Raw genomic sequence first — 25,614 nt, 5'->3', positions numbered from 1 at the left:
ACGTTAGCTGGCTCCAGTAGCAACCACCTCCCTCCCTCTCTCTGCTAACAATCCTGATTCGATTCTTGAACTTATTTAATTAAAAAGGAAGATATTGATGGACATTAGTATAGTATAGCTCAGCAGCTGTAACAGAATAACAGTTGCCATACCAGTGTTTTACCTTTACCCCTTCAGAAGCATTTATATAGACATTTTAAGATAAGTTAATATACCGTGATATATACCGCTACCGTCTATGCTTCAAATTATACCGTGATATAAATTTTAGACCATACCGTCCTGCCCTACTCTGTCGTCTACTCTAAGCCATCCTAGGTTGTCAAATTTGAGGAGATCCGGTACTAAGAATCTTGTTCGTTGGTTGACTTTTTTTATTACATTGGATGCCATTTGTCACAGGAAAGATTTGCCTCTAGGATGGAACCCATGTATGTAATTTCATCTTTCCTTGTGACAATATTGTCACCCACTGTAACAGAGAAGCCGTTGGTTTTGCTGAGTTTGTTATTTCATCTGAAGAGAATGGACTCTGTTTTGCCCATGTGTAATGATAGTTTGTTATCAGCGAGCCAGGTGCAGATTCTGCCGAGTTCTGAGCTGAGGGTTTTTTCAACCTGTAACTTGTTCTTGTCAGAGACCAGCAGGGCTGATGGCAACGCAGTTAGCACGGTATTTCACCATTTGCGAGTGCTTTGTGAATAGCAAGGTTTGTTTCGGGGGTATTTGCACAGGCATAGCAATCCGCACAATCCCTTTGTGTCGCCCCATAGAGTGTGTGCGCTTTAGTTTTCTTTCAGTACCAAATATCTTTATTTGAATAATTTGAAATGCAGGATTTTACCACAGCAGTATCCAATTAGGGTGTTTTCTACTTTTACTTAAAGGTAGAAGCTGTAATGCTGTCAGTGACCTCTAGTAGGGCTGAGCGATAAAACAATAATTACCGCGATATATTTTAATAATCGATATCGATCGATACAAAAAAAAAAAAAAGTTGGCCTGCAACAGGGCAGTTTTAAAACCAGAGACAGTGGACAGACTTGTCTTTCTTGCCTGCAACTTAAAGTAATGGCTTTGCTTGTCCAAATAACAATACTGACCAAATTGAGATCCTCTCGTCCATTTATTTTGTTTGCTTTCTAATTTAAAATACAGTTTGAAACCGTCTGTACACAGTAGGCTAGCAGAGCTAGTCTCCAGTCGCGAGTCAGGGTGCACATGCGGTGGTTTGTCAAAAGATAGAAAAGAAACTAGCAGGGCGGCTAAGTGGCAGTGGGCAAGGCGCTCGCCACTAGTGCAGGAGATGCTGGGTTCGAGCCCAGCTCTCGGCATTGCTACCAGCTTGGCTGGTCGTTCATACTAACACAATTGGCAGTGTTAGGGGTGGGAAAGCTGGTGGGTGGGTCCTGGTCGGGGCGCCTGCTCAGCGAGGAAAAGATCTAAGGGGGGTAGTGTGATCCTTCCACACGTTACACCCTCTCAGTGAGAGTCCGCGCTGCAAGGTGAAAAGAAGCGGTTGATTGGCTACACATGTGTCGGAGCATGTGATAGCCTCCACTCTCCCAGACCGACCGTAGGGGGTAGGTGCGCAGCGACCAGGAAGGGGATTGGGAATTGGCATAACGACTAACATTGGGATGGGAGAAAAACGGAGGAAAATGTTTAAAAGGATAAATTCATTTCTCCAGGCTTCAAGCCTACACGACTTTACAAATGGTATGCGCACTGTGCCATTCACACAACACAATCAGGGATCTTGAAGTTGATGTCGTTGTGGTTTCAGACTAAAGGACTGATCAGCGATGGAGGTTTACACACTACAAGATCTTTCACCAGGAGGAATCCCTGATGAGATTAATTGATCTCTCTCTCTCTCTCTCTCTCTCTCTCTCTCTCTCTCTCTCTCTCTCTCTCTCTCTCTCTCTCTCTCTCTCTCTCTCTCTCTCTCTCTCTCTCTCTCTCTCTCTCTCTCTCTCTCTCTCTCTCTCTCTCTCTCTCTCTCTCTCTCTCTCTCTCTCTCTCTCTCTCTCTCTCTCTCTCTCTCTCTCTCTCTCTCTCTCTCTCTCTCTCTCTCTCTGGGAGGGAAACTGAAGGGTGGGGATAGGGCGTTGTGGACAGCGACTCCTACAGGTCGGTTGGTGCGCCTGCGCAGTAGAATCAAGAAGCGACGGGGCGGGGCCCCTCCAAAGCCCAGACCCCCGACGCTGGAAGATCGAGCCGCGCAGGTGAAAAGATGCAACGGCTGTTACCTCGTGTATCGGAGGGGACTCGTGCTATGTATGACTTAGTCCACATTGCAGCCGGCTTGTGGGAGGCAAGAAACAACGTTCAAAGACAGGGGAGGGTTGAATTGGACGGGATGGGAGAAAAATAGAAAAATGGAAGAAAAAGTGGATAAAAAAAAAAAAAATCACAAAAACTAAGGTGCGGTACGGAAGGTTTGTACAAAATAACAAACTCAGCAAGACCGACGGCTTCTCAGTTACAGTGGGTGACAATATTGTCACAAGGAAAGATGAAATTACCTACCTGGGTTCCATCCTAGAGGCTAATCTTTCCGGTGACAAAATGGCATCCAATGTAATAAAAAAAGTCAACCAACGAACTTGATTCTTGTACCGGATCTCCTCTCTGGTAAACAAGAATACCCTGAAGACTCTGGCAGGAGCACTCATTCAAGGGTACTACGACTATGCTTGCACCTCATGGTACCAAAGCACCTCAAAGGCACTAAAAACCAAATTACAAACATCTCAAAACAAACTAGTCAGACTACTGCTTGACCTGACTCCTAGAACCCACCTCACCCCTGCCCACTTTGACAACCTAGGATGGCTTAGAGTAGACGACAGAGTACAGCAACTTGCAATGGGCCTGGTCTACAAGATACACTACACGACCAAGGTACCCATGTACATGTCAAAATACTTCCCAAAGGTCAGTGAATACCACGATCACAACACCAGAGGGAGCTCCACAAATCATGTTAAACCCAGATTCGGCTCAAACAAGGGACTAAACACGTTTCGCAATTATGCCACATCAATGTGGAACGCCCTACCCAAAGCTGTAAAGGAATGTGAATCACTACCCACTTTCAAAAACACTCTCAAAGAACACCTACGGGAGACTGCAATTCAAAACTGGCCCCTACAAATGTCCTAACCCAGTTGTACAGTAAATTACCCTGTATGGCTTTGTCAGTATTCCAATGTACAGTGCCGTCAAATAAGTGGGATCTTTTTGCTCCAGTCTCACCGGCCAACGGTAAGAGGACACTGACGTCATTTTCAGAGCGTTTGTTTATTATTATCCATGCAAACTGCTCTGATCAATATATCACCCATACTACATAAAGCATTTACCGACGATCACGGAATTATAAACGACCCCCCCCCCCCCGTTCATCCGCGCATGATCAGTCATAACGTTTAGGATCATGTACAGTTGAAATTTTTTATATAGCGTGTATCGCCAACAAACGGCATTTGATCATCTATATATGCGTTTATGCCTATATCTCACGTTCTAGGAATTACTGCAGAAAACGATAAAAACATATTTATATTCTAGACGGTATTTTCGTATGAACCTATGAATGAAAAAGTAAAACGTTCCTACATCCTGAACGATAGATAATCGATGTTGAATGGGCCATAGTAATGTCAATTTAGCAATACAATTTAAAAAGTTATAGCCCTGCAAAGAGGTGAACATCTCCATAGGCTTAGACTGGTGGCAGTGATCAAACATTGATGGATATAAACGTGGCAGGGAATGTGTTAACAATTGTATGTATTGAGCTGTACTGTACTGTACCCATTCTGCAATCTGTTAATAAACTTTTCAATCAATCAATCAATCAATCAAGGGCGGCTAAGTGGCGCTCGCCACTAACGCAGGATATGCTGGGTTCGAGCCCAGCTCTCGGCGTTGCTACCAGCTTGGCTGGTCGTTCATACTAATACAATTGGCAGTATTAGGGGGTGGGAAGCTGGTGGCTGGGGATCGGACGTTGTGGACAGCGACTCCTACAGGTCGGTTGGTGTGCCTGCGCAGCAGAATCAGGAAGCAACAGGGGCGGCGTGTCCCTCCCACGCAGACCCTCGCCGCTGAGAGATCGCGCTGTGCAGGTGAAAAGATGTGACGGCTGCCTCCTCGTGTACCGGAGGGGACACGTGATGCAAGGCTTCGTCCACATTGCAGCCGAACAGTGGGAGGCATGGCCTAACAACGTTCGAGACAGGGGAGGGGTAGAATTGGACAATACAAAATTGGGGAAGGGAGAAAAATAGAAAATGGGGAGAAAAAGTAGATAAAAAAATAAAATAAAAAACTAAGGTACGGATGAAGAAAAGGTTTACACAACAAAACGTCCAAACCATCTTTTATTCCACCTGAAAACACACACAGTGAACCAGAGTGATCCTGGAGGCTTCATGACGTCACCTGACATCACGTTACCATGCCTTGTATCCACTCAAATCCAAGCCACGCATCAGACAAAAATCAATAAAAGTGTAAACAAAGTGCATTACCACTACCAAGAGGCCTAGAGGTTACCGTTTTCGACGGCATTACAGATTCTCCCCCCACCACTGGGCTGGACTGAGATTCTACTCGCAGCCTAATTGTAATTGTAAAACTCGCAGACCCATCTCAAACCTCGCCCTCTTTTCTTGATCTTGTTGCTTCCAGCAACAGTTGTGATTGGGGGATCAAGAAGAGACGGCAGGGCTTGAGATAGGTAAATTAGGGACGGTCAAGTGTCAATCTAGGATGACACGTGATCCTGGTGCAAGTCAGGATGAGGGAAGAAATACAAGCCACGCACACACGCCTGTCTGCTATGTCAAAACAGATCACGTCTAAGATTCTTTCCACCACAATTCGAATGCTCCCACGTCTTGTTTTCTTTCCCCCTCGGTCACAAAATGAAACCAGTCCCATATCTCAATACCGAGAACTGTCACCGAAACCTGACAAATCTGTCATCTGGATCTCTAACAACTACTTTTTTACAGTCCTTGACTGATGTTTCACAGATTGGGTCAGTCATCCGCAACAGCTGTCCCGTACCCACCCACCCGCCCCTCTCCCCCCCTCTCTCTCCACTCCTGCCCTACATTTTCATGCCTGTGAAGTAACAAGTCATTCCACATACATTAAAGAAAGTAGAAATGAAAAACAGAGAGCAAGAGAAAACAAGACCACCACCCTTCATGCTGTCATGCAGATGCTTTTACACTTACGTGCTGTTGAGTATCTGGAACTTCTCCCCCTTCCTGAAGCTGAGGTCATCCTCGGTCCTGGCCTCATAGTCGTACAGAGCCACGAACAGAGTCACCCCTGACAAACCACAGATGACACACGGAGGAGTGGGTTAGCTGCAAGGCTGCGAAAGCTAATTCAAGATCTCAAAATGCTTTTCTTTAAGTGATGGTTAAGTGTGAAGTAAAATAGAATTCTTCTTGGGTCAGGTCTCTCTTGGAAAAACAGATTTTAATCTGGACTAAGCTGGTTAAATAAAGGTTAAAGGTAGAATCTGTAATGCCGTCAAACAGTGAGCTTTAATCAAAAGAGCCCTGCTTGGTATTGCACTTGTTTAAATATTTTTTTCGTTTTTGGTCTGATGTGTGGGTTGAGTTGAGTAGGGAGAGGGGAGGGGTTGCTATTACTGGAGACCTCAGGCTCTACCAAGAGAGGTCTGGAGAAATTCACAGTTTAATAACTTAGACAATACACACACATCACTTACACATCAGACAAAAACAAAACATTTAAACGAAGTACAATACCAAGCGTGGATCTTTTGCCTAGAGGTTGCCGTTTGACTGCATTGCAGATTCTAGCTTTAAATAAATGTATATAAAATTTTTTTTTTTAAGTTTTCAATCATCTCTTAATTATTATTTTTTTTTGTTATAATCTGTATCTGTACAAAGGCCTAACTAGGTACATGACTTTATCATTAGCTAATAAACTCAATGTAGTAGGCTACGTCAATGTGCAGCCAACCAACGACTGGACTGTAACTGTTAAACCTATCAAATAAACAATTAAATTATTAAATAAATGAGAAGGGGCTTGTAAAAGGTACAATACTAGTATGTTTTTATTGTATGTTTATTCACGTGTCTAATAAATGGGGAATCTATAAATGATTTCAGCTTGACAACATAAACATTCTACATTCTAACAAGACAGAGTGTGTGCTGCTGTCTGTTATTGTATGTTGTTGCTGTGTGCTGTTGGATGTACTGTTTTGATGTGATGTTGTATTGTATGTATTGTCTGATGAGCACAGTGCTGTGAGAAGGAATTTCCCCTTGGGGACAACACAATTGAAAGTCTAAATGGACCCAAGTTTACTTCTTGTTGCGGTTTTTGCTATTACCAATAAACACATGGGTCCAACCTGTTCCCTAGCAATGCAATTCTATAGACTCTATAGAATCAGAATCCATGACCATACATTGAATATCAATGCACGGCTGTACAGGAATTAATCTTGGTGATAATGGACCAGAGATCCATCAATAACTTACGCTACAGTGCGCAGGGACAGCATGACAATTAGACTTAGTCTGACACGTCACTCAGACCCATGGAACGCATGCAAGCTAGCTCCATAGGGTCTGGAAGCAGCGCATTGATGTTGATGAAATAAACAAATAGCTTGCTGGCAAAAATTGTCACCATGGTTATGTGATGGTGTCTCATATCTCACGCTGCAATGAATACCAGGCGCTGTGAGTACATTCAAGTACAGGAAAAAAAGATTTCTCCATTTATCTGTGTGTTACCAAGAATAGCCTTCATGCGCAAGCTGTGCCTTGCTGCTGCTGTTAGTACAGAGACGGAATCGTCTTTTTCCACACTTTAAATGTGATTACATTACAGCACCAGGAATTCCCCCAGCATGAAATACAAGACACCAACACATCACCATGGTAAGACAAATTGACTTTATTGGCGACCGTTTTCACCAACAAGCTATTTGTTTATTTCTCAATGCATCACTTTCAGAACGCATAAAGCTAGCTTGCGTACATCTGACGCGTCAGGACTCAGGCTACATTGGAATATAAGGATCACTCGCCATACGTTTGGTAGACTACCATGTGGCTGCAGCTGTCGAGGGACTTGTGTGAATATCCAGCAGGCCTGGGTATCACCACTGATGATTCCACTATTCCATTCCATTTCCATTCATAAGGTTTAAATTAGATTTGATTAAATTAAATTAGATTTGATTCAATATCAATTCAATCAACCATGTTCACACAGTTGGCGTTTTGCTCTGATGTCATGCTCAGGTTGGGATTCCTTTCTACCCTATTCCCAGCAAAATAGCCACTGTGTGAATATGGTCAATGAGTCTTGATGGGCCCAGCACCAGCCGTTGTTGCCAAAAAGAGGTTATTTTGTCAGCCAAGTTTCCTGAGTAGTTCAGCACAAACTCAGCACAAAGCAAACTACAGACACCTGCAGGACCGGAGGCTAGAAATAATGTTTAGTGAAAATCTTGACACATCCACTGAAAAAAGAAAGTCGATCTTGGGATTTGGGAAAATCTGTATTTGTCCAGTGGTGTGTTGACAGTAGTACCACTTAGTCACTCTTCATTTTCTCCTTCATTCATGTGCAGAAAATGTCTTGAAGTCAAAGTCAAACCCTTCTTTGTGAAACATCTGGAAATCAAATAGTTAACACAGCCAACAGTCTAGATTCTAGCTAAACCAATCAAATGTATCGGATTTGCAGTGCCCTGGAGTCTGAATGGAGCCTTAATAGCCCTGAATCTGTAAAATGATTTTATTTCCTGATTCAATCAGAAGCATCCCTGGACAACACTCACAGCTCCACAGGCACATCAGCGGCCTCCTCTTCCCCTTGACCGGGCCGTGTCCTCGGAACAAAAGCTGCACCAAAACATGTGTCAAATCTAATAGGACTTCTCAACCCAAACACACTAGTGAGGTTTCTGCTGCCCGGGTACTTTTCAAACCGACCTTGCAATGAGCAGGGGTTTTCTTAACTACTTTCTTCTTACTATGATTTTAGATATTAATGTTGTTGGGGAACTGCCTTCCTTCAAGTTATTTCTTATTCATGCCGAACTTCAAAAGCAAATGATGCTGCTGACTCCACACAGGAAAAACACATGTGCCTCTGCCAGAAAGCATCTAGCTACGAGACAGAAAAAAGCCCACAGTAGTATACTGTACATCAAAGCTGGAGATGATGGTAATTCATGCGCAATATAATACATATCTTTGAGATCCGAGCGTGAAACTGTAAAACCTGTTTCCCGACCCTTCAACCAGTTTGGTTTCTGGTTGTCAGATGTGCCTCTACCGAGAACCAGCAATAATCTAGGTCACTCTGTTTTCCATTAACTTGTAGCCAATGGACATCTTACCCCAACGGATGTAGTTAAGACCGCGGATAGATTTATCACAGTGCTGCGATACGTTCCTCGCAGACGAAGACAAAAAAGGTAGACGCTCGTTTCTCGCGATAAAGACGACGGACGGATAGCAACAAAGCCAACCGTGATAGAGTTCACTACAGAGATCAAACGATGTCATAGCAAACGGGAACCTTCAAGTCAAACGTTTCGTGTAATTGCTTCAACCAACTGAAGAGGTAGAGAAACGCTTGCCTTTGTATTTGTAAATCTTACATAGCAGCGTGGTCCTGTGGTTCAATGGATCCTGTGGACTGAGCATTGGTGATAAGTAGGGATGGGTACCGAATCTGGTACTTTTATGGGTACCGACCGAATCACGTCGATACTACCGAGTACCGATTCACGTGAGATCCACCGGTGCCACATTTCGGTACTGTAAAAAAGAAAATAATAATAATAATAAATAGTTTCTTTTTTTTTTTACGTCCGATGACGTCAACGTTTCGTTTACCGCAAAACGAAACCTATGAAGTGTGCCGCACGTTCACGTCAACGCTCACGCGCACAATACACGCTTACCTAGGATTTGACTTGATTCAACAACAAAGCAGTTGGGGCAATGGCAAGCCGAAAACGGTCGCAAGTGTGGTTACACTTTACAAAGCTAGATGCAGACAACGCTCGCTGCAATATTATATATTTATTAACAAATGTTTCTAAATAAATAATAATGATAATAAATAATTAGAAGTTTGGACAAATGTTTTACAACTGAGGTAGGTAGATTACATTTTTAGAGACTAAAGAAAAAAGGTACCGTATCGATTCATATCTGTAACTCCCCTCTCCCCTGCTGCTATGACGCCTGGGTATCAATAATGGAATATCTTTGTACTGAAAAAGTACATGCAAATGGCACACATTACGTTACCTTCACAGACAGCAGAGTGTATTCTACTTTAAAATGTAGGTATGCGCCGATACCAATCAGATATCGGGTCAATACCGTGCTAAAACAAGTATTGGGAGAATTTGAAATCCAATAACAATAACATAAGCCAATATGTAACAGAAATCAAAGTGATACAGTATCACTGCCTTTTTCCATGCACAGAAGGATGCCAGATCTCTCTAATGGGAGAAAATTGTAATATATCTCAATCATTTCTGTCCAATAACTAATGGTCAGATTAAGCCCGGCCCCCTTTTCTTGATCCTCCAATCAAGGATCACACTCAACACTAGGTACTGTATCAGCCAACACTAGGCTTCCTCGGAATCTGATATCTGCGGTGAAAAAGCGATATTCGCTATATATATATAGCAGACAACGGGTTAAAAAACTACCTTACCCGTTCCTCCCCGGGACCGAAGCGTCCCGGACTGCGAGGACGTGTGGACCCCTCCGAAGACGGTCACCCCCTGCGTGGCAGCGCCGTGGAAGTTGTTGTAGTTGGGGATGGAGCTGACACCAAAGCTGGGGTAGTGCTGTGGCGTGGGGTCCGCCCCATAGCGGTACCCCGAGTTCTGTGTGAGGCTGGTCTCCCGTTCATCTGTGAGTTTCGCTGCTTCTTTATCCTTACATTGGACACAGCCCATCCTCTACCGTCTGCGGGACGCAAAGTGAGTGAGGGAAGAGAGAGAGAGAGAGAGAGAGAGAGAGAGAGAGAGAGAGAGAGAGAGAGAGAGAGAGAGAGAGAGAGAGAGAGAGAGAGAGAGAGAGAGAGAGAGAGAGAGAGAGAATTGAATTAGTAGGTGGCTGAAATAATAGCTTGAAAGACAATCCCATTGGGGAATTGGCGAATCAAAATCCCATTATTGCATAATTTCCTCAGGGAGTTATGGTGAGCCTTTTTGAAAATTCCACCCAATTAGTGTGAAATCAAACATGATTCTTTAAACTCAATTAGTGATCATACATACAGTAGCAGCGTGATGTGACAGCGAGTGTTCGCTGCAGTCTGTGGCTAATTTGATCTACATGTCATAAAACTGTTGCTGTGTATTGTGATATTGAATAAAATGGTGTACTGTATATAGGTGTAAGATACTCTACGTCAGGATATTCACTACAGCACACCCTGTAACATCCTAACGACCCTTCATATCGTGGTTTACTTTCCAACTTATTACTACTCAAGCCTCAGAGAAAATTATTTACACACAGTAGTTGCGTTTACGAGTTGGCATGGGTTTTATTTTAGTTTGTTTAACGAGGAGCCTCACACCCTTCTGTAGATTCACAACACGAAACCCAAATTAAAACGCACAGCGAGACCCTTAACAAACCACTCCCTGGCGTTACTCTGGAACTCATGAGGGGGACTAACGAAGGGAGCGCTTGGCCTCGCTAAACCTAAACTACTTTGTGTAATGACCAAGGCAATCTGTTTCGCCAATTAAAAAGAGCCTCGCCATCTTTAAAAGACCCAGTCAGACTAATGCACATTCCAGCTCGCTGTTCCCCCTTATGCCCAGGAAGTCAGTCGGGGCAGCCCGGGATAACGGGGCTAGGACGACAACTACTGACAGCGCTGTTGTCTCCCATTAGCGTTAGCAGCCAGCTGACTAATCAGAGACGGGTAATTGAAAACACACTTGTTTTCAGCCACCATGGCTGGAGATAGAAGGGCCTGGGTGAACTCTGGCACTCGGGCAGAGCGACCCAGAGAGAACCCTTCACACCGAGACTCAGTGTGACACCCAAAGCACCGGTAGAAGTAGGGTGGATCATCGGTTCGGACACCGTTGTGTCAGGGCAGGTCAACATAACCTGCGACACTCTTCTAGGGACCAATTTTCCTCTTCTTTGTGTCACACAGAGAGACATAAGGTCAACAACAATTAATCGCCAACAGCACAGTGTAAAGACGGTTAAAGGAAAACTCCAACATTTTGGGAAATTAGCTTATTTGCCATCTACCCTGGAGTTAGACAAGAAGATACATACCTTTTTCTCCTCTGTGCATGCAGTAGGAGTAGGAAGATGTTAGGAACTAGGCTAATGGAGGAACCTACTTCCAGTGACTAACGCTAAGCTAGGCTAACAGTGCACGTCTTCCTACTCCTACTGCATGCACAGAGAAGAAAAAGGTATGCATCTTAACACTCCAACATTTTGGGAACCCTGGAGTTAGACAAGAAGATTCATACCTTTTTCTTCTCTGTGCATGCAGTAGGAGTAGGAAGATGTTGGGAACTAGGCTAATGGAGGAACCTACTTCCAGTGACTGATGCTAAGCTAGGCTAACAGTGCGCGCATCTTCCTACTCCTACTGCATGCACAGAGAAGAAAAAAGGTATGTATCTTCTTGTCTAACTCCAGGGTAGATGGCAAATAAGCTAATTTCCCAAAATGTTATCAACTAAGTCTCACCAACTCTCTGAACCCCTAGTCTCCATAGGTCAGATAATCCTCTTCATACATGTACCAATACTTGATTACTTTGCAGTTGAAAACATAAGAGTGCAAGTAAACCCAGGGCATAATTGTAAACAACCAGAGAAATATCATGTGTTTGAACATTTATCCCAAAGTGTTTTTCAAATAAATGTCATTTTACGATGCTGCTGGAGCTTTGTGGGAAGAGGGGGAAGCTATACAGCATGTGCCTAAATTCCTTCAGGTCTGTACTCTGTATAGTATATGCGTGGAAAGAACAAGAAGGCTAGGCAGAGGAAATGCAAACAGATGTGTAATTTGCAGAATTCCATGGTTGTATAAGCGACTTATATAATTTGAGGTCTAAAATACTCAATGTTTTTCACTTCTGAATGCACATAATATCCAACAGAAACCGAGGATGGAATTAGCTTTTTTGTAAAAAAAAAAAAAAAAAAAAAAAAAAAAAGTTTATACATCAAAATTGCACCAAAAGTTAAAATGTGTATTTACTTACATTTAGCTATTTGTACCATTTTTAGTTTTTTATAATAATAAGGTTAATTCCCACTATGATAAACTCCTTTGCTGCTGTTCTCCAAAAGGGTACAGGCGTTAAGAGAAACAACCTGATCTTCAGATGACAGCCGTGTATTAGTTACATTGGGTTTTGAATGGGTTTAATGGAACTTCAGGTCATTTGTTCACAACAAACAAAAGTTTCAATACAAGTAGAAAATCACCAACAATGAAGATACACTGTACAAGGTTTTCGCTCCATAGCAGCGCCTTGCTCATTACTAGGTTTGCAAAGGGTTGGAAAGTTTCTGGTAAATTTACGGAAATGTTCCATGGGATGTTTAACACATTGAGTGCCACGCCCCTTTGACCATATATGGGCTAGAGTGCCAGCACTGAAGTCAATGGGAGGTCGGGGAAATTTGCGAAGGCTTAAACTATATCTTAAATTATGGCTATGGGTCTAAAACACCCCTCGCTTATCAATGACTTGCTTGCAGTCAACATGTACGAAACGGATTGTTTTTTCATTGGTACATTTCCGTTTTATACCGTTTTGAATACGAGTATACAGGGACCGAAACTAAAGCCCGCCGCCCCCGCCAGGGGCGCTCTGTTTTTACCTTTGGCGCTTGACACTTAGAGGGCTGCCCGCCGTGTGGCGTGTAGACGTGTGGTTCATAACGATACTCTTGTGCGAGTACAGATTATAGCCGCGCTCGTCTTTTTTTTCTCCGCCGCAAGATCGTTAAAAAACTACAAGTCCCACATTGCACTCAAGTCAACGGTCCAATCACAGTAGAGTGACGTGACTGGTTTCATGAGAAAAAAAGCAAATGACCAATCGGAAGCTCTTATTTGGCTTGTTTACTTCCTGAAACGCCACCAATGCCGTATGCGGGCAGTCTGCTCTTCTAGCCAGCTACCGTTACTGTTTAAACAATGACCCAGTCAACTATTCACTTTTAGTTTAATACATGACGAGGCATTGTCTAACGGTATCTAGCTGGCTAGCTACTGATAGCTGCTGATATCAACAAATGCTCCAGCAATAGTCGACTCGAGTGCACAATACCTCCGTTCCCTCGTTAGCTAGCTTAGCTAGCTCACCATCTGTCCCAGTAAACTAAATTGTCTTAACGTTATCTACCGGGCTAGCAGTAGCTACAGATAGCTCCTGATATCAATGTCTTATAACATTGATTGAATGCGTATTCTAGCTGAGGGCATGTTGAATGTGATTTGACAATAGAACCGTAACGTTATAAATGGGGTCCAGCTGCATCGCCGGAGAATCCTTGCATGCTGAATGTAGGGTCTAGCTGAATATAGGGTCTAGCTGCAGGGCCGGAGAATCCTTGCTGGAGCTGGAGGCTACTCAAGTATACACACAGACAGTGGAGCTGTTTGCAGATAGCAAGCATTTTGACTTATTGCGTGGTGGCGATGTCTCACAGATAATACAACTACAAGTATGATTATATAATATATATTTTATTTAAAAAAAAATTTTTTATATAAAATATATACATATTTTTTTTTAATCAAAAAAAATTTGGCAGGTAAGAAACATGCTTGGCGGGTAGACTCTTCCCATCTACCCGCCACTGGCCGGTGAGTCAAAAAGTTAATTTCGCTCCCTGCGAGTATAGTTTGAGAGTTCTAGTAATTCCAGAGAAATTCCGCGATAATAGCTCTTTAGTGGAATACACAAAACACGTTGTCCTTTTTCGGCTGATTTATGAATCGTTTTCAAATAAACGCTAGATTATCGATAGTATGTGTACTTATGCACGCTAGAGAAGCGGGCTGAAAAATCTATTATCCATGACCTGGTCAGCGCTAACGTCATACACACACACACACACACACACACGCTGCGATGGCTGAGAAAAAAACATCTGATTAACCCAATACTGGTAAAATAGGAGTCCTTACCTCACATCAGATGTTCTGCAAAAAGATTAATCCAATTCCCGATCGCCATTCCAAATATTGATTGCGTTTATTGATCCAACGTTATAGTCCGAAACACATAATCGACGCTGCTCTGAGGGTCCTCAGTCGATCTAGTAACACGATACTGCATACCAGAGAAGGGAAAACCCCGGACCGGACTTTTTTTCTGATGCACATGCCCCCCCAATCCAATCCAATGATGTGCATTACCATCTGGGAGACAATAGGCGGCGGTATTTGCCCTTTTCGAGCTCAGACCCATTCCCAATGATAATGTCAGGCTGGATGGATGAAAATCATTGGATATTGCTAATAAAAGCAAAAACGAGAAAAAGACAAGAAAACTCGTCATTGGCACTCAACGCATGGCGAGTTAACATGACTAATCTCGTCGTTGGCACTCAATGTGTTAAGCATGGACATTTTGGGAACTTCAATTTAAAAAACTTTGTTTATAATAGTGAACTTATTTTCTGGGAAATACACATAATAAGGGAATACTAGTTTTAGTTCAAATATCCCCATTTAATGGAAGATTCTGTTAAATTGCAACTCTTCACTATGCATTCAATACACACTGCACTCCTCCATCACATGTACAGGTAACTGCCAGCATCCAGAGACTAGTCTATATAATGAGACAGATCACTGTGGTAGTTTAACCAGAGACAGTCTATATAATGAGAGAGATCACTGTGGTAGTTTAACCAGAGACATTCTATATAATGAGATGGATCACTGTGGTAGTTTAACCAGAGGCAGTCTATATAATGAGATGGATCACTGTGGTAGTTTAACCAGAGGCAGTCTATATAATGAGACAGATCACTGTGGTAGTTTAACCAGAGACAGTCTATATAATGAGACAGATCACTGTGGTAGTTTAACCAGAGACAGTCTATATAATGAGCAGACAGATCACTGTGGTAGTTTTGAATGGGGAAATCCGTAACACTACAGATGGCGACAACTACAAGACCATTTACAGCAACATATTCTGAGAAAATAATTAAATGTGATGTGATTTCATGTTTAGTACAATTATAATTGACTGCATCTTAAGGTGAGATGTGAGTTTTGAAGGATGTTTTAAATGAATAACGATCTCTGCCAAAAGGCTGGGAATCGCACAGTGAGTGGTTGCTGTGGTAACTAAGGACTCTGTGGCAGAAATTACTGGATGACTGAAGTGAAAAATTTTACTTCTTTCTGAAAGGTCTCTTGCAGTGGAAAAATACTGAGTTGATGCAAAAGCTTATTCCTGCATTTCTTATCATGCACTAATGTCAGGCTATATCTGTTGAAATTGCCAAACCACGTCGTACATCCTTTTTAGCTTCGACCAGCAGCTCTATACATGTAGGTTGTTCGGTCGGCTGGTGGCTCCACAAAAATGTCCCCACCCTCTAGTGCCCACAGGATTCACCCTAAGAGGCTGAAATTGGGCATGGAGGTCACATATGTGTGTGTGTGTCTGTGTGTTCATACCAATTGGGGCGTGGCAATGGGAGTGGCCTATCGCAAAAAGGCACAACACCTGAGTGAATGTATGTGGTCGCAGCTATTGCGAATTTGTGCTAGTTTTACTCAAGATCAGGGAGATAAATACTTGTCTGAGAATGTTTTGCAACACATAGCCTCTGTGTGTGTGCGCGTGCATGTGCGCACGTGTATGTAGTATGACCAAATTAGGATACATTTACAGTCTCTGGGCAAAATTAAGATGTTTTGCCATAAATGAAGACTACACTTACAGTATATGTCAAACCAACGATGGCGCCTTGGCTTTCCTCATAAACTGTATCAATTAATCATGTGTGGATCAAACACACGCTGAAGGTCTGGACTTTAGTCTAAAAGCAAAAGGAGCTACAGCTCTGTCACGGGCCATGCCCATAGTAGGAGATGTAGAGTTGCTCCCGTAAGTGTGGGATAATGCTATAAAATATATAAAAAGATGGGCTGAGAGTGGGCCGAGTACAAATAACCAAGCGTTATCAAGTATCACCCTCAAGTGACCTATATAAATTACAAACTAGACACTATATCACTAAAAATACAGACTGGGATAATATTAAAAGAGAACAAACCGATATGGAAACCCATTTTATACATCAGTTTGAACGCCCTGTATTAACAAAAGAACAAATATCCCATACAAAAAGCTAATGTTAGACTACTAGACACTTCAGATAAAAGCTAATTCTAGACTGCTAGACACGTCAGATAAAAGCTAATGCTAGACTACTAGACACGTCAGATAAAAGCTAATGCTAGACACGTCAGATAAAAGCTAATGCTAGACACATCAGATAAAAGGTAATGCTAGACACATCAGATAAAAGGTAATGCTAGACATGTCAGATAAAAGCTAATGCTAGACACGTCAGATAAAAGCTAATGCTAGACACGTCAGATAAAAGATAATGCTAGACATGTCAGATAAAAGCTAATGTTAGACACGTCAGATAAAAGCTAATGCTAGACATGTCAGATAAAAGCTAATGCTAGACACGTCAGATAAAAGATAATGCTAGACATGTCAGATAAAAGCTAATGCTAGACACGTTAGATAAAAGATAATGCTAGACTGCTAGAAATGTCAGATAAAAGCTAATGTTAGACTGCTAGACACGTCAGATAAAAGCTAATGCTAGACACGTTAGATAAAAGCTAATGCTAGACACGTTAGATAAAAGATAATGCTAGACTGCTAGAAATGTCAGATAAAAGCTAATGCTAGACTGCTAGACACATCAGATAAAAGCTAATGCAAGACTGCTTGACATGTCAGATAAAAGCTATAATGCTAGACTGCTTGACATGTCAGATAAAAGCTAATGCTAGACTGCTAGATATGTCAGATAAAAGCTAATGCAAGACTGCTTGACATGTCAGATAAAAGCTAATGCTAGACTGCTTGACATGTCAGATCAAATCTAATGCTAGACTGCTAGATGTCAGATAACACTACATATCAAAGGACAATGGGAACGCGAACTGAATACAATAGTACAATTTATTTTTCCGACATCAAATGCGTAATTTTTTATCGTACAAATATTGTCATATTTATTTAAATTATGATTAATTAGTTCCAAGGAGGCCTGAAAAGTTGACATGAAGGAATCACTATGATTCCTCCCAAATAAAGCTGAATCCAAGCTTAGGGACGGTTGGGGAATCCCAAAATCTAAGATGTCTTAAATGCCCCTAAGAGCACATTTTTTGTCTTAAGTCCGTTGGAGAATGAGACCCATGAGACCCATCACAGGGGGATTGGGAGCCAGTTATGGAATTAATTTGATTGGAAAAATGTGTTTACAATTTGGTTCTTTAGGTTGTCCGCTGACAGCTTGTATCTTTAAAAACATTTATATATATGCATGTATATATATCTTAGGTACTGTAGATGTGCGTGTGCCTATTCTGGTACGATGTTATTTCATATGTGAATGTATGTCAAGTGAAGCCCAATCTCAAGGTGTTTAAGGGCAATGAAGTAAGAAATAAATAAAAAAACTATCAATAATGAATGTATTTTGAGAATCTCTGTCTGCTCTGAGTGAACATTCAGATTAGTGTCCCGGTACTGAAATAAACCTTTACACTTCTGTACTCTTGATCTTTGTGGAAAATCTATTCTTTACTCAGAGTAACAGGAAAAATGCCACCACATGGCACATGCATAGAAGCTAATTAGAGTGCTGCTCTAATTCTGCTGCAATAAAGATTATTGAAGTGAGATGAACAGACTGAAAACTTTTATCTTATTAGATTAAACACATTTATATTGCAGATGTTAACAAAGTATTCCGTTAGGGACATCATTTGCAGTTGAAAAAAGGTAATAAATTGCAATAAATCACAATATATCACAATACTATACTAATATAGTAATAATATTGTATTGTGGGTATTGTGATTCCCACCCCTACTAATAAACTACTGTTAAACTAAAATAAATAGAGCCCGTCAAGTCAACATCTGTGCAACTCACCTACTGTATGCTGTAGTTCCAATGAGTCCAGGGCCCTCATTCATCAACGTGTCTTACGCACAGATTTGTGCTTAACCTGTGCTTACGACCATTTCTAAGCAAAGAGTGGGATTCATCAATTTCAACTTGAACTTGACTTCGTGCTTATGTCTACGCACAGCTCGGAGCACACTTAGCTGACGCCCAGTGGTAGAATATATTATTACAACAAGGAAATGAGCTTCTGTGCATTAGTTTCAACACTGGCATGTTCTGTAAGAACCGTAATTCATTATAGTTCATTGTAAAATAGCAACAGTAGTGTAATTATGGTCAAAACCCTATAAATAGCATTTGGAATAATAGATCTTTCTCTCAGAATGAATGCAGCATGGTTCATATAGCGTTATCGGAATATACGGGGTGTACTATACGGGGTGTACTCCGCGTAGCTCAACTCGTTATTATTTTGCGCACAGACCGCAGAAACACGGGAACGTTTTGATTATATTTAAAAGGCTTTACGTTAAACGAAACAAGTGGAATTTCGAAGCTGTAAGCAGAATACAAGTCATATGAACACCCACGATATAGTGTTCTTCCCCCTTTTTACTGTATAAGAAAGAATAAAAAACGCATTGCAATGACACCAGATAGTGGACAGACTATGTATATGATGGGATTCAAGTTCGCGTTTTTGTTGATCATAGGCATGCTGTCAGAGTATGATATCTTAATCAAACATTCTAGAACATTTGTCGTCACAGATCATGTCCTAATAGAACATAGGCTATGGCATGGTCCATCGTGATATTGTGTGGACTGTTATTACTGTACCGGTACCACCCATTGTGACAACAGCCTTGTGAGTCCCACACACAAACATGATGGGATTCAAGTTCATGTATTGAAAGGCAGGCTACATCATACATGCAGTGAGATTCATTGTTCTTGTATATGCTCTCGTATTATTGTTTATATAGGCTACCCAATACTGACATCAAAATAGATTGTAGTATGCCTCTAGAAATCATATGCAGCAGGTAGAAAATTGACGGAAAATCCATCGCGATTTGGAATAAAATTGAGGAGAACTTTAATCCCTGGGTATTAATCAAACAACACGGGAAAAGGCAGTCATATTCCAGCACAGTCTTTATTAGTGTTTGCGCTGCCCAGGCAGCAATGGTTAATAGATATCATATCCGACATCACCGTTCTCATAACACGCTTCCCTCGGCTTAGTCCATTTTTCCACATTTCATGGGGGTATTCCATTACCGTATATGGTTAATCGGGGCGGTTCTGGTATGCAAATACTTAAAACAGTGCACGAGCTCAAACGTAGGATCAAAGTCATATTCATCATGACAGGTGTGCGTAGAACCTGCGTACGCACGTGTGGTGAATCCCGATTCTTCTGTGCGTGCACTGATTCTACATTCTGTGCTTACGTGTGGAAATAGAACACTTTCCACGCCACGTTGATGAATGAGGGCCCAGGTCTTTATTCGTTCCACATTGCTTAACAAACTGAGCCCCTGCAGAGAGAAGAATATTGTAGTGATTGGTTACCGTTAACTCATTCACGGCCAACCGCATAATATTACGTTTTTAGATCGTTTTTTCTTTTATTCGATTTTAATATCAATATTACACTCACGGAACTATATGTTACCAGTGAAAGCCATAGAGAGACACCAAAAGTGCAGTACCGGCCAGATCTTGCTAGGTGGCTAGGGATGGGAATCGAAAACCGGTTCCCGTTGGGAGCCGGTTCCTAATTGTCCAATTCCTGGAATCGCATGCCTCCGTGACTATCGATTCCTCTTATCGCTGTCAGGTTTTTCTGACAGTTGCGCATTTCAAAACAATAACGTTAGCGCCACGCATGTAGCCATGGCAGACTATTTGATTCCTTAAGGGCTCGAAATTGCCTGGGTTTTGGTCATATGCTCCCGAAATGCTCCCGCTGGTTGACTGTTTCTAAGTGCAGTGACTACTACGCGAATGCTAGGGATGCACTGATATGAAAATTGGCCACCGATACCGATTGTTCAACTAACACAATCGGCCGATACAGATACCGATATTTGTGGCAAAAAATAAGTATTTGTAATTTTTTTTAATGTTTTTTTTTTTTTTTTTTTTTTTAATGAAACTACTGTATATTTGTATGTGTATGTTTGTATTTGTAGGCCTCTTTACTTACTTAAAAAAAGGAAACATCAAGAAATATGTTTATGGTATTAATTCCACCATGCCATGTAGCACTATCCCTCTCCCAGTATCGTCTGGCGGCCTGCAGATGGTTACTATTCTCTCAACCAGAGCTCTCAACCAATGCAATAGAACCATTTTGATTGACAGTCGATTCGGCCAATTACGTCACACCGCTAGCACCCACCTCCTGCTGTTCTTACCACCAATCGGCAAGCGTTTATTCATTTTCTACTTCCGGGCATGCCGCCATTGATCTGCTTGCGAGAACCACAACAAGCTAATACGTTAGCTGCCCGCCGACCAGCGCTGAGCGCTCCACAGGATGACCAAACGAGACAATGATTTTACTGCAACAAATGTTATAATAAAACAAAGCCTTTCTATACATTTGTCTGGTTGAAAACTTTATTAACAGATTGCAGAATGGGTAGTTGGGTACGGAATGAGCAACGGAATGGAACTGAGCTATGAACGGAGTAATGCCTTGCTTACTTGCTATCTTCGGGTAAATAATATGCTGATGTTATTGAACGTGTAACACTACCTATATAACGTTAATGCCACAAAACGAATGTTTGTGTCATTTTAACAGCAGATACTTTCTTAAATGCCATCTTCCCGAGAGAGGGGTGTTGACGGGGAGCTGTGATGGGTTCGCTTGGTTGTGTTATTAATAGCATTGAACAGCTAACCGAAAGCTAGCGTTAACTAACGTTAAAGGTTTAGCCATAACGTTACCTTGGCTAAAGTTGGGGCTATTCATAATCCAGCAATAATAGCTGCAAACCTGCAAGCAAAGTACAGCAAGTTGGCAAAGGAGTATTCCAACGTAAATCACATTTTCACCAGTAACGTTAGTCTTCCATCTCCCGGTAGCTCATGCTAGCTAACCTAGCTCATGTTAACGTAGTCACTGAGCGACCACCTCGCGTACACAATTAATGACATGTTGCGGACAGCCATATCGGTGACAATGTTTAGCTTTTAGTGCCAAATGATAAGAGTCTGAAGCGGAGTCTCAAAAGAGAATGTTGAATATTTAGTAGTAACTTTGATGCAGTAGCTTGTGTGTGTGGGGGACTGGGGGCAGCGCCGTTGTGCAGGACGCGACTGAATTTATCGGCTACTGCCATCGGCACATTCGAGCTTATCGGCCGATAGGCCGATTGCAGTCAACAAGGCACTTATCGGCCGATACCGATACCCGACCGATACATCGGTGCACCCCTAGCGAATGCTTTAGAATCGAGTCATTCATTTAATTCGGGGCAACCTAACAGCCGCGGAGCTAACGCTAGCTAACCAAGCTCATACAGACAGAGAGAGATAACAACTGACAGCAGGTAGTACAGGTACAAATACAAAAAAAAACGTGGGGCTGTTGTGTAAACCTTGTACTCTTTAGTTCACATATAATAAGAGACGGAGAGCGTGTGATCACGTTGACTGTTTACTAGTAGGTAGGGCTGGGCGATTAATCGATATTATCGATTAATTCGAATGAATGATTTTCAAACCAAATAAAAAAAAATCTTTTTTTTAACACTATGATCGCCGTGGACGAGTTTTCACGTCATTCCTAGCCATGCTCATTCTGCCGAAGACGCCGTAACTCGTCTTTGATGTCAATATTTCAAAAATCTGTCATCGAAATCATATTTCCTTTCCGGAGCCCTGAGACACACCGCAAAGCTCCACTCAACTCTCTCGCGGTTCAAGAGCGCCATCTGGTGGCAGATCGGCAGATCGCCAACCGGAAATTAACCTTTGAACCGGTAGTGCTCATCCATATGTGGTCCGGGCACTCGCTATCGTTAGAGAGACTCCGTATTGACACAGTGAACATCGATCGGTGCAAATAACTTGAAAAAACAACATGATTTGGACGTATATACTATTATACAACCTGGAAATGGATCGGGCATTTCTCCATCCCATAATAGAAAAAATTCTGTTCCACGCTCATCTGCCAGCGGCGCGAGGAAGCCACGGTAAGATTCAGCGTTATTTTCTAACGTCTTCTATACTAACTGATCTGATGAACATATGACCCACTCTGGATGAATCATCTAACGCTGCCCACGGAATTATAAACGATCCCCCGCCCATCATCAGATGATGTGTAGAAACTTCTAGAACCACGTCCAGTTGAAATTTTTTATCTATCCAAGCGACGCCTCTCCCCATTACGCAACGTGGGCAGAGTAGGGCTCGTATTGCCCCAAATAGAGTCGTGTTTATCCTACTACGTTTGTTTAACGTATCGTTCGCTCCCTACTAGTAAAAGCCTTCATTACGAGTCAAAGACCACGTGAAGTGAGTAATTGTGCGTCTACATAGAGCACTTATTGCCGCGTGCTAATAGGATAGTAACGTCAAGTTCAACCGTGGACCACCGCGCACCACGGAGGATATCTACATCGGCGCCAGCAGAGCCACCTTCCGGCAGGATTATTGCTTTTGACTGTGGCTGCTAGAGCAGAGAACCGCCTACCCCGCTGCTACTGTGGGATCTACACATGCCCGTGAGGACATCATTCGAGCCCGTCTCTGTTGGAGCAGAGACTCCACGGCTTCCACCTGCGCTGCTGCACACTGGAATTACAGCGGCTGCTTTTCCCCGCGGAGCAGGGAGTAATATACCGTATCCAGGTGCCTTGTTGAAGCCCCTGTTGAACCCATTGACTTTGTATAGAGCATTGCCTCCCCCTGCTGGCTTACAACCGGTAGTACCCCTTTCCAGTATCTCCCCTGAGTACCAGAGATAATTACTAATATTCACTATTGATTTGCCTATGCACATTCGATTTGCCTTATAAGCGCATTCAAGTAATGTAATATCCCACCTTTGATGTAATAAATATTCTAAACGAGTATTTGTGTGGAAACCGTGTTATTGTGGAGAAGTTCTCATCATATACCTGTGTACGGTATTGGCCAGTAATGTACATACCCGGTAGTGGTTTAATGATACCAATACTTGATTAATACAGTCAGGGAATTGTACCCCTCAGTTACAATTGGTCCTTCGAGCCCCGGATAATAATTAGCGTAATATTAATATGATATTAATATTGACATGGCCGATGACGAACACTCCACAAACGGTTCTCCTAAGCTAGATCGCCCGCAGCGCAGACGGCAGCCACCTCCCTATCTAGAGGCATACGCTGTCAGTCCAATACCTAGCTTTAAAGGGACATTAAATACGGATAAAATAACTAAAGCGGATAGTAAAATTATGTCCGACCCTACCAACCAGGCTACCCCGCCAACAGAGGCCCTAGTGGGATCTAATGTAACTGACCAAGCTCACGGTGGGGACCAGGAGGGAACTGACACGACTTTATCCCCCGACAACGCCGACGAGGTAGTCCCCGGAGCGCTCCAGGATAAAGAAAGCCCTCCCGGGATGGAACCCGACCCACCACAAGAAGAGACGCGCACCCAGGAGACGGATCTCCTCGGTACGCAACAGGAGAACGGGTCTCCAACAAGTACTGCCGGGAGCCGATCGCCCCGAACGGCGTCTTCCCCCAGCGCGGCGGACAAGATGCTGGCGCAAGCACTCATCGCCACTCCACCGAACGCGATCGACTTCAAGCGCAACAGACGCGCGAGCGCGAACAGTTTGCAGGCGAGCGAGAGCGCTTCCAGGCGCAACAAAGGAGTGAAGACGACCGCATAAGACTGGAGACCAGACGCCTCCAGACAGAAGAGAACATTGAGAGAAGCCGCGCCGATGCACAGCACGCCGCCGCCAATGCACAGCGCGACGTCGCAAATGCACAGCTCCACGCCGCCCATGCCAGCGCCAATGCCCAGCGCGACGGCGCCAACGCACAGCGCGACGCCGCCCAGGCCAGCGCCAATGCGCAGCGCGACGCCGCCAATGCCCAGCGCGAAGCAGCGCGCGACGCAGCCCATGCCCAGCGCGAGGCAGAGCGCGACCGGCTGCAGGCGGAGCTGATGGACAAACTGGTTGCCATGGCGACACCCCCTCACTCCGCACGGAGCTCTCAGAGATCGTCAAGACATGGGTCTAGGACACATTCCCCTACCCGACGAAGCGACCCGGGACTCCGCCAACAGGAGGATCCTGTCCACGTCTCCGAACCCCCTTCCCGGCCGGTCCATACGAGACCCAGCAACCGGGAAGAATCGGACCACGCCGAGAGACTGAACAGAAGACTCCAGGTCCTAGCAGAGGAAGAGGAGGAGGAAGAGGAGGAATGTCAAGCCGACCAGCAGCAACGTACTCTGGCCCAGGAGGCCCAGTGCAGCCCCGACCAGCAGCAACGTACTCTGGACCAGGAGGTCCAGTACAGCCCAGAAGTCAGCCCCAAGGCCCTGCGCTACAAACCCCCGACTCAATTCACGGGTGAGTTTGACGCACCGCCAGCCCCGAGGGACAGCACCTGGGTACCCGACCTTCGGTACCCACCAAGTACCAGCCCAAGACGACACGCACGGGGAGACTCGCCTAGGAGGCCTCTTCCCCAACGCTCACCGATGTGCCAGTCATCCATGGCATCGTACCTTGGCACACCGACGTTTCCAGACTTCACCAATGAGAACCGAGCACAGTACACGGAGCTACGGATGTGCTTAGAGACAATGATGGTTGATGTAGCTGATGAACGCCACAAGTATGCTACCCTACTGAAGCACCTCAAGGTGCCCCGAGCGCACAATATAGCGCTGGCCTACGCCAACTCTACTACCCCATACACAGCGGCTCTAGCAGCACTCGACCAACGTTATGGACGCGTATGGGACTACGTGATACAGGAGATAAGAGACATTGACCGTCTCCCCCCAGCCAGAGACAACAGAGCATTAGATGACCTGTCTATCAAGGTACAGTCCCTGGTAGGGATGCTGGGGTCCCAAAAGGAAAAGGGTATCTACGAACTGTACGCTAACTCTAACGTAGAGAGGATATTAGAGAAGCTCCCTCCCGCCCGACAAGATCGCTTCAGGCGGCAGAGAGACTACCGCGACCCCAACGGTCCAGAGGCATCCCTCCTAGACCTATCTGAGTTCCTCGCCAGGGAGGTCAGTAGCCTACGACTCGACACGTTCGTATGGAGTGGACCAAGCCCAAGACTCGGACCTCGGGGACAAACGGAT

At 43.6% G+C, this 25,614-nt stretch overlaps 1 protein-coding gene across 1 annotated transcript in view; it reads right to left on the bottom strand.

Moving 5' to 3' along the window:
• The window catches only part of fyna (FYN proto-oncogene, Src family tyrosine kinase a), a 73,671-nt gene that overhangs the window by 19,319 nt on the left and 28,738 nt on the right, over positions 1 to 25,614 (bottom strand). The window contains exons 2-3 of the mRNA XM_084310738.1: positions 9,772 to 10,028; positions 5,256 to 5,352 (exon numbers count right to left, since the gene is read on the bottom strand). Of these exons, the coding sequence (XP_084166864.1) occupies positions 5,256 to 5,352; positions 9,772 to 10,018 (344 nt within the window). The 5' untranslated portion in view covers positions 10,019 to 10,028. The remainder of the gene's footprint in view (positions 1 to 5,255; positions 5,353 to 9,771; positions 10,029 to 25,614) is intronic.

The sequence above is a fragment of the Notolepis coatsorum genome (assembly GCF_963971535.1).
Source record: "Notolepis coatsorum genome assembly, chromosome: 3".
NCBI lineage: Eukaryota > Metazoa > Chordata > Actinopteri > Aulopiformes > Paralepididae > Notolepis > Notolepis coatsorum.
Note: the sequence above shows the minus strand (reverse complement) of the source record. Positions and strands in the feature narration are given on the sequence as shown.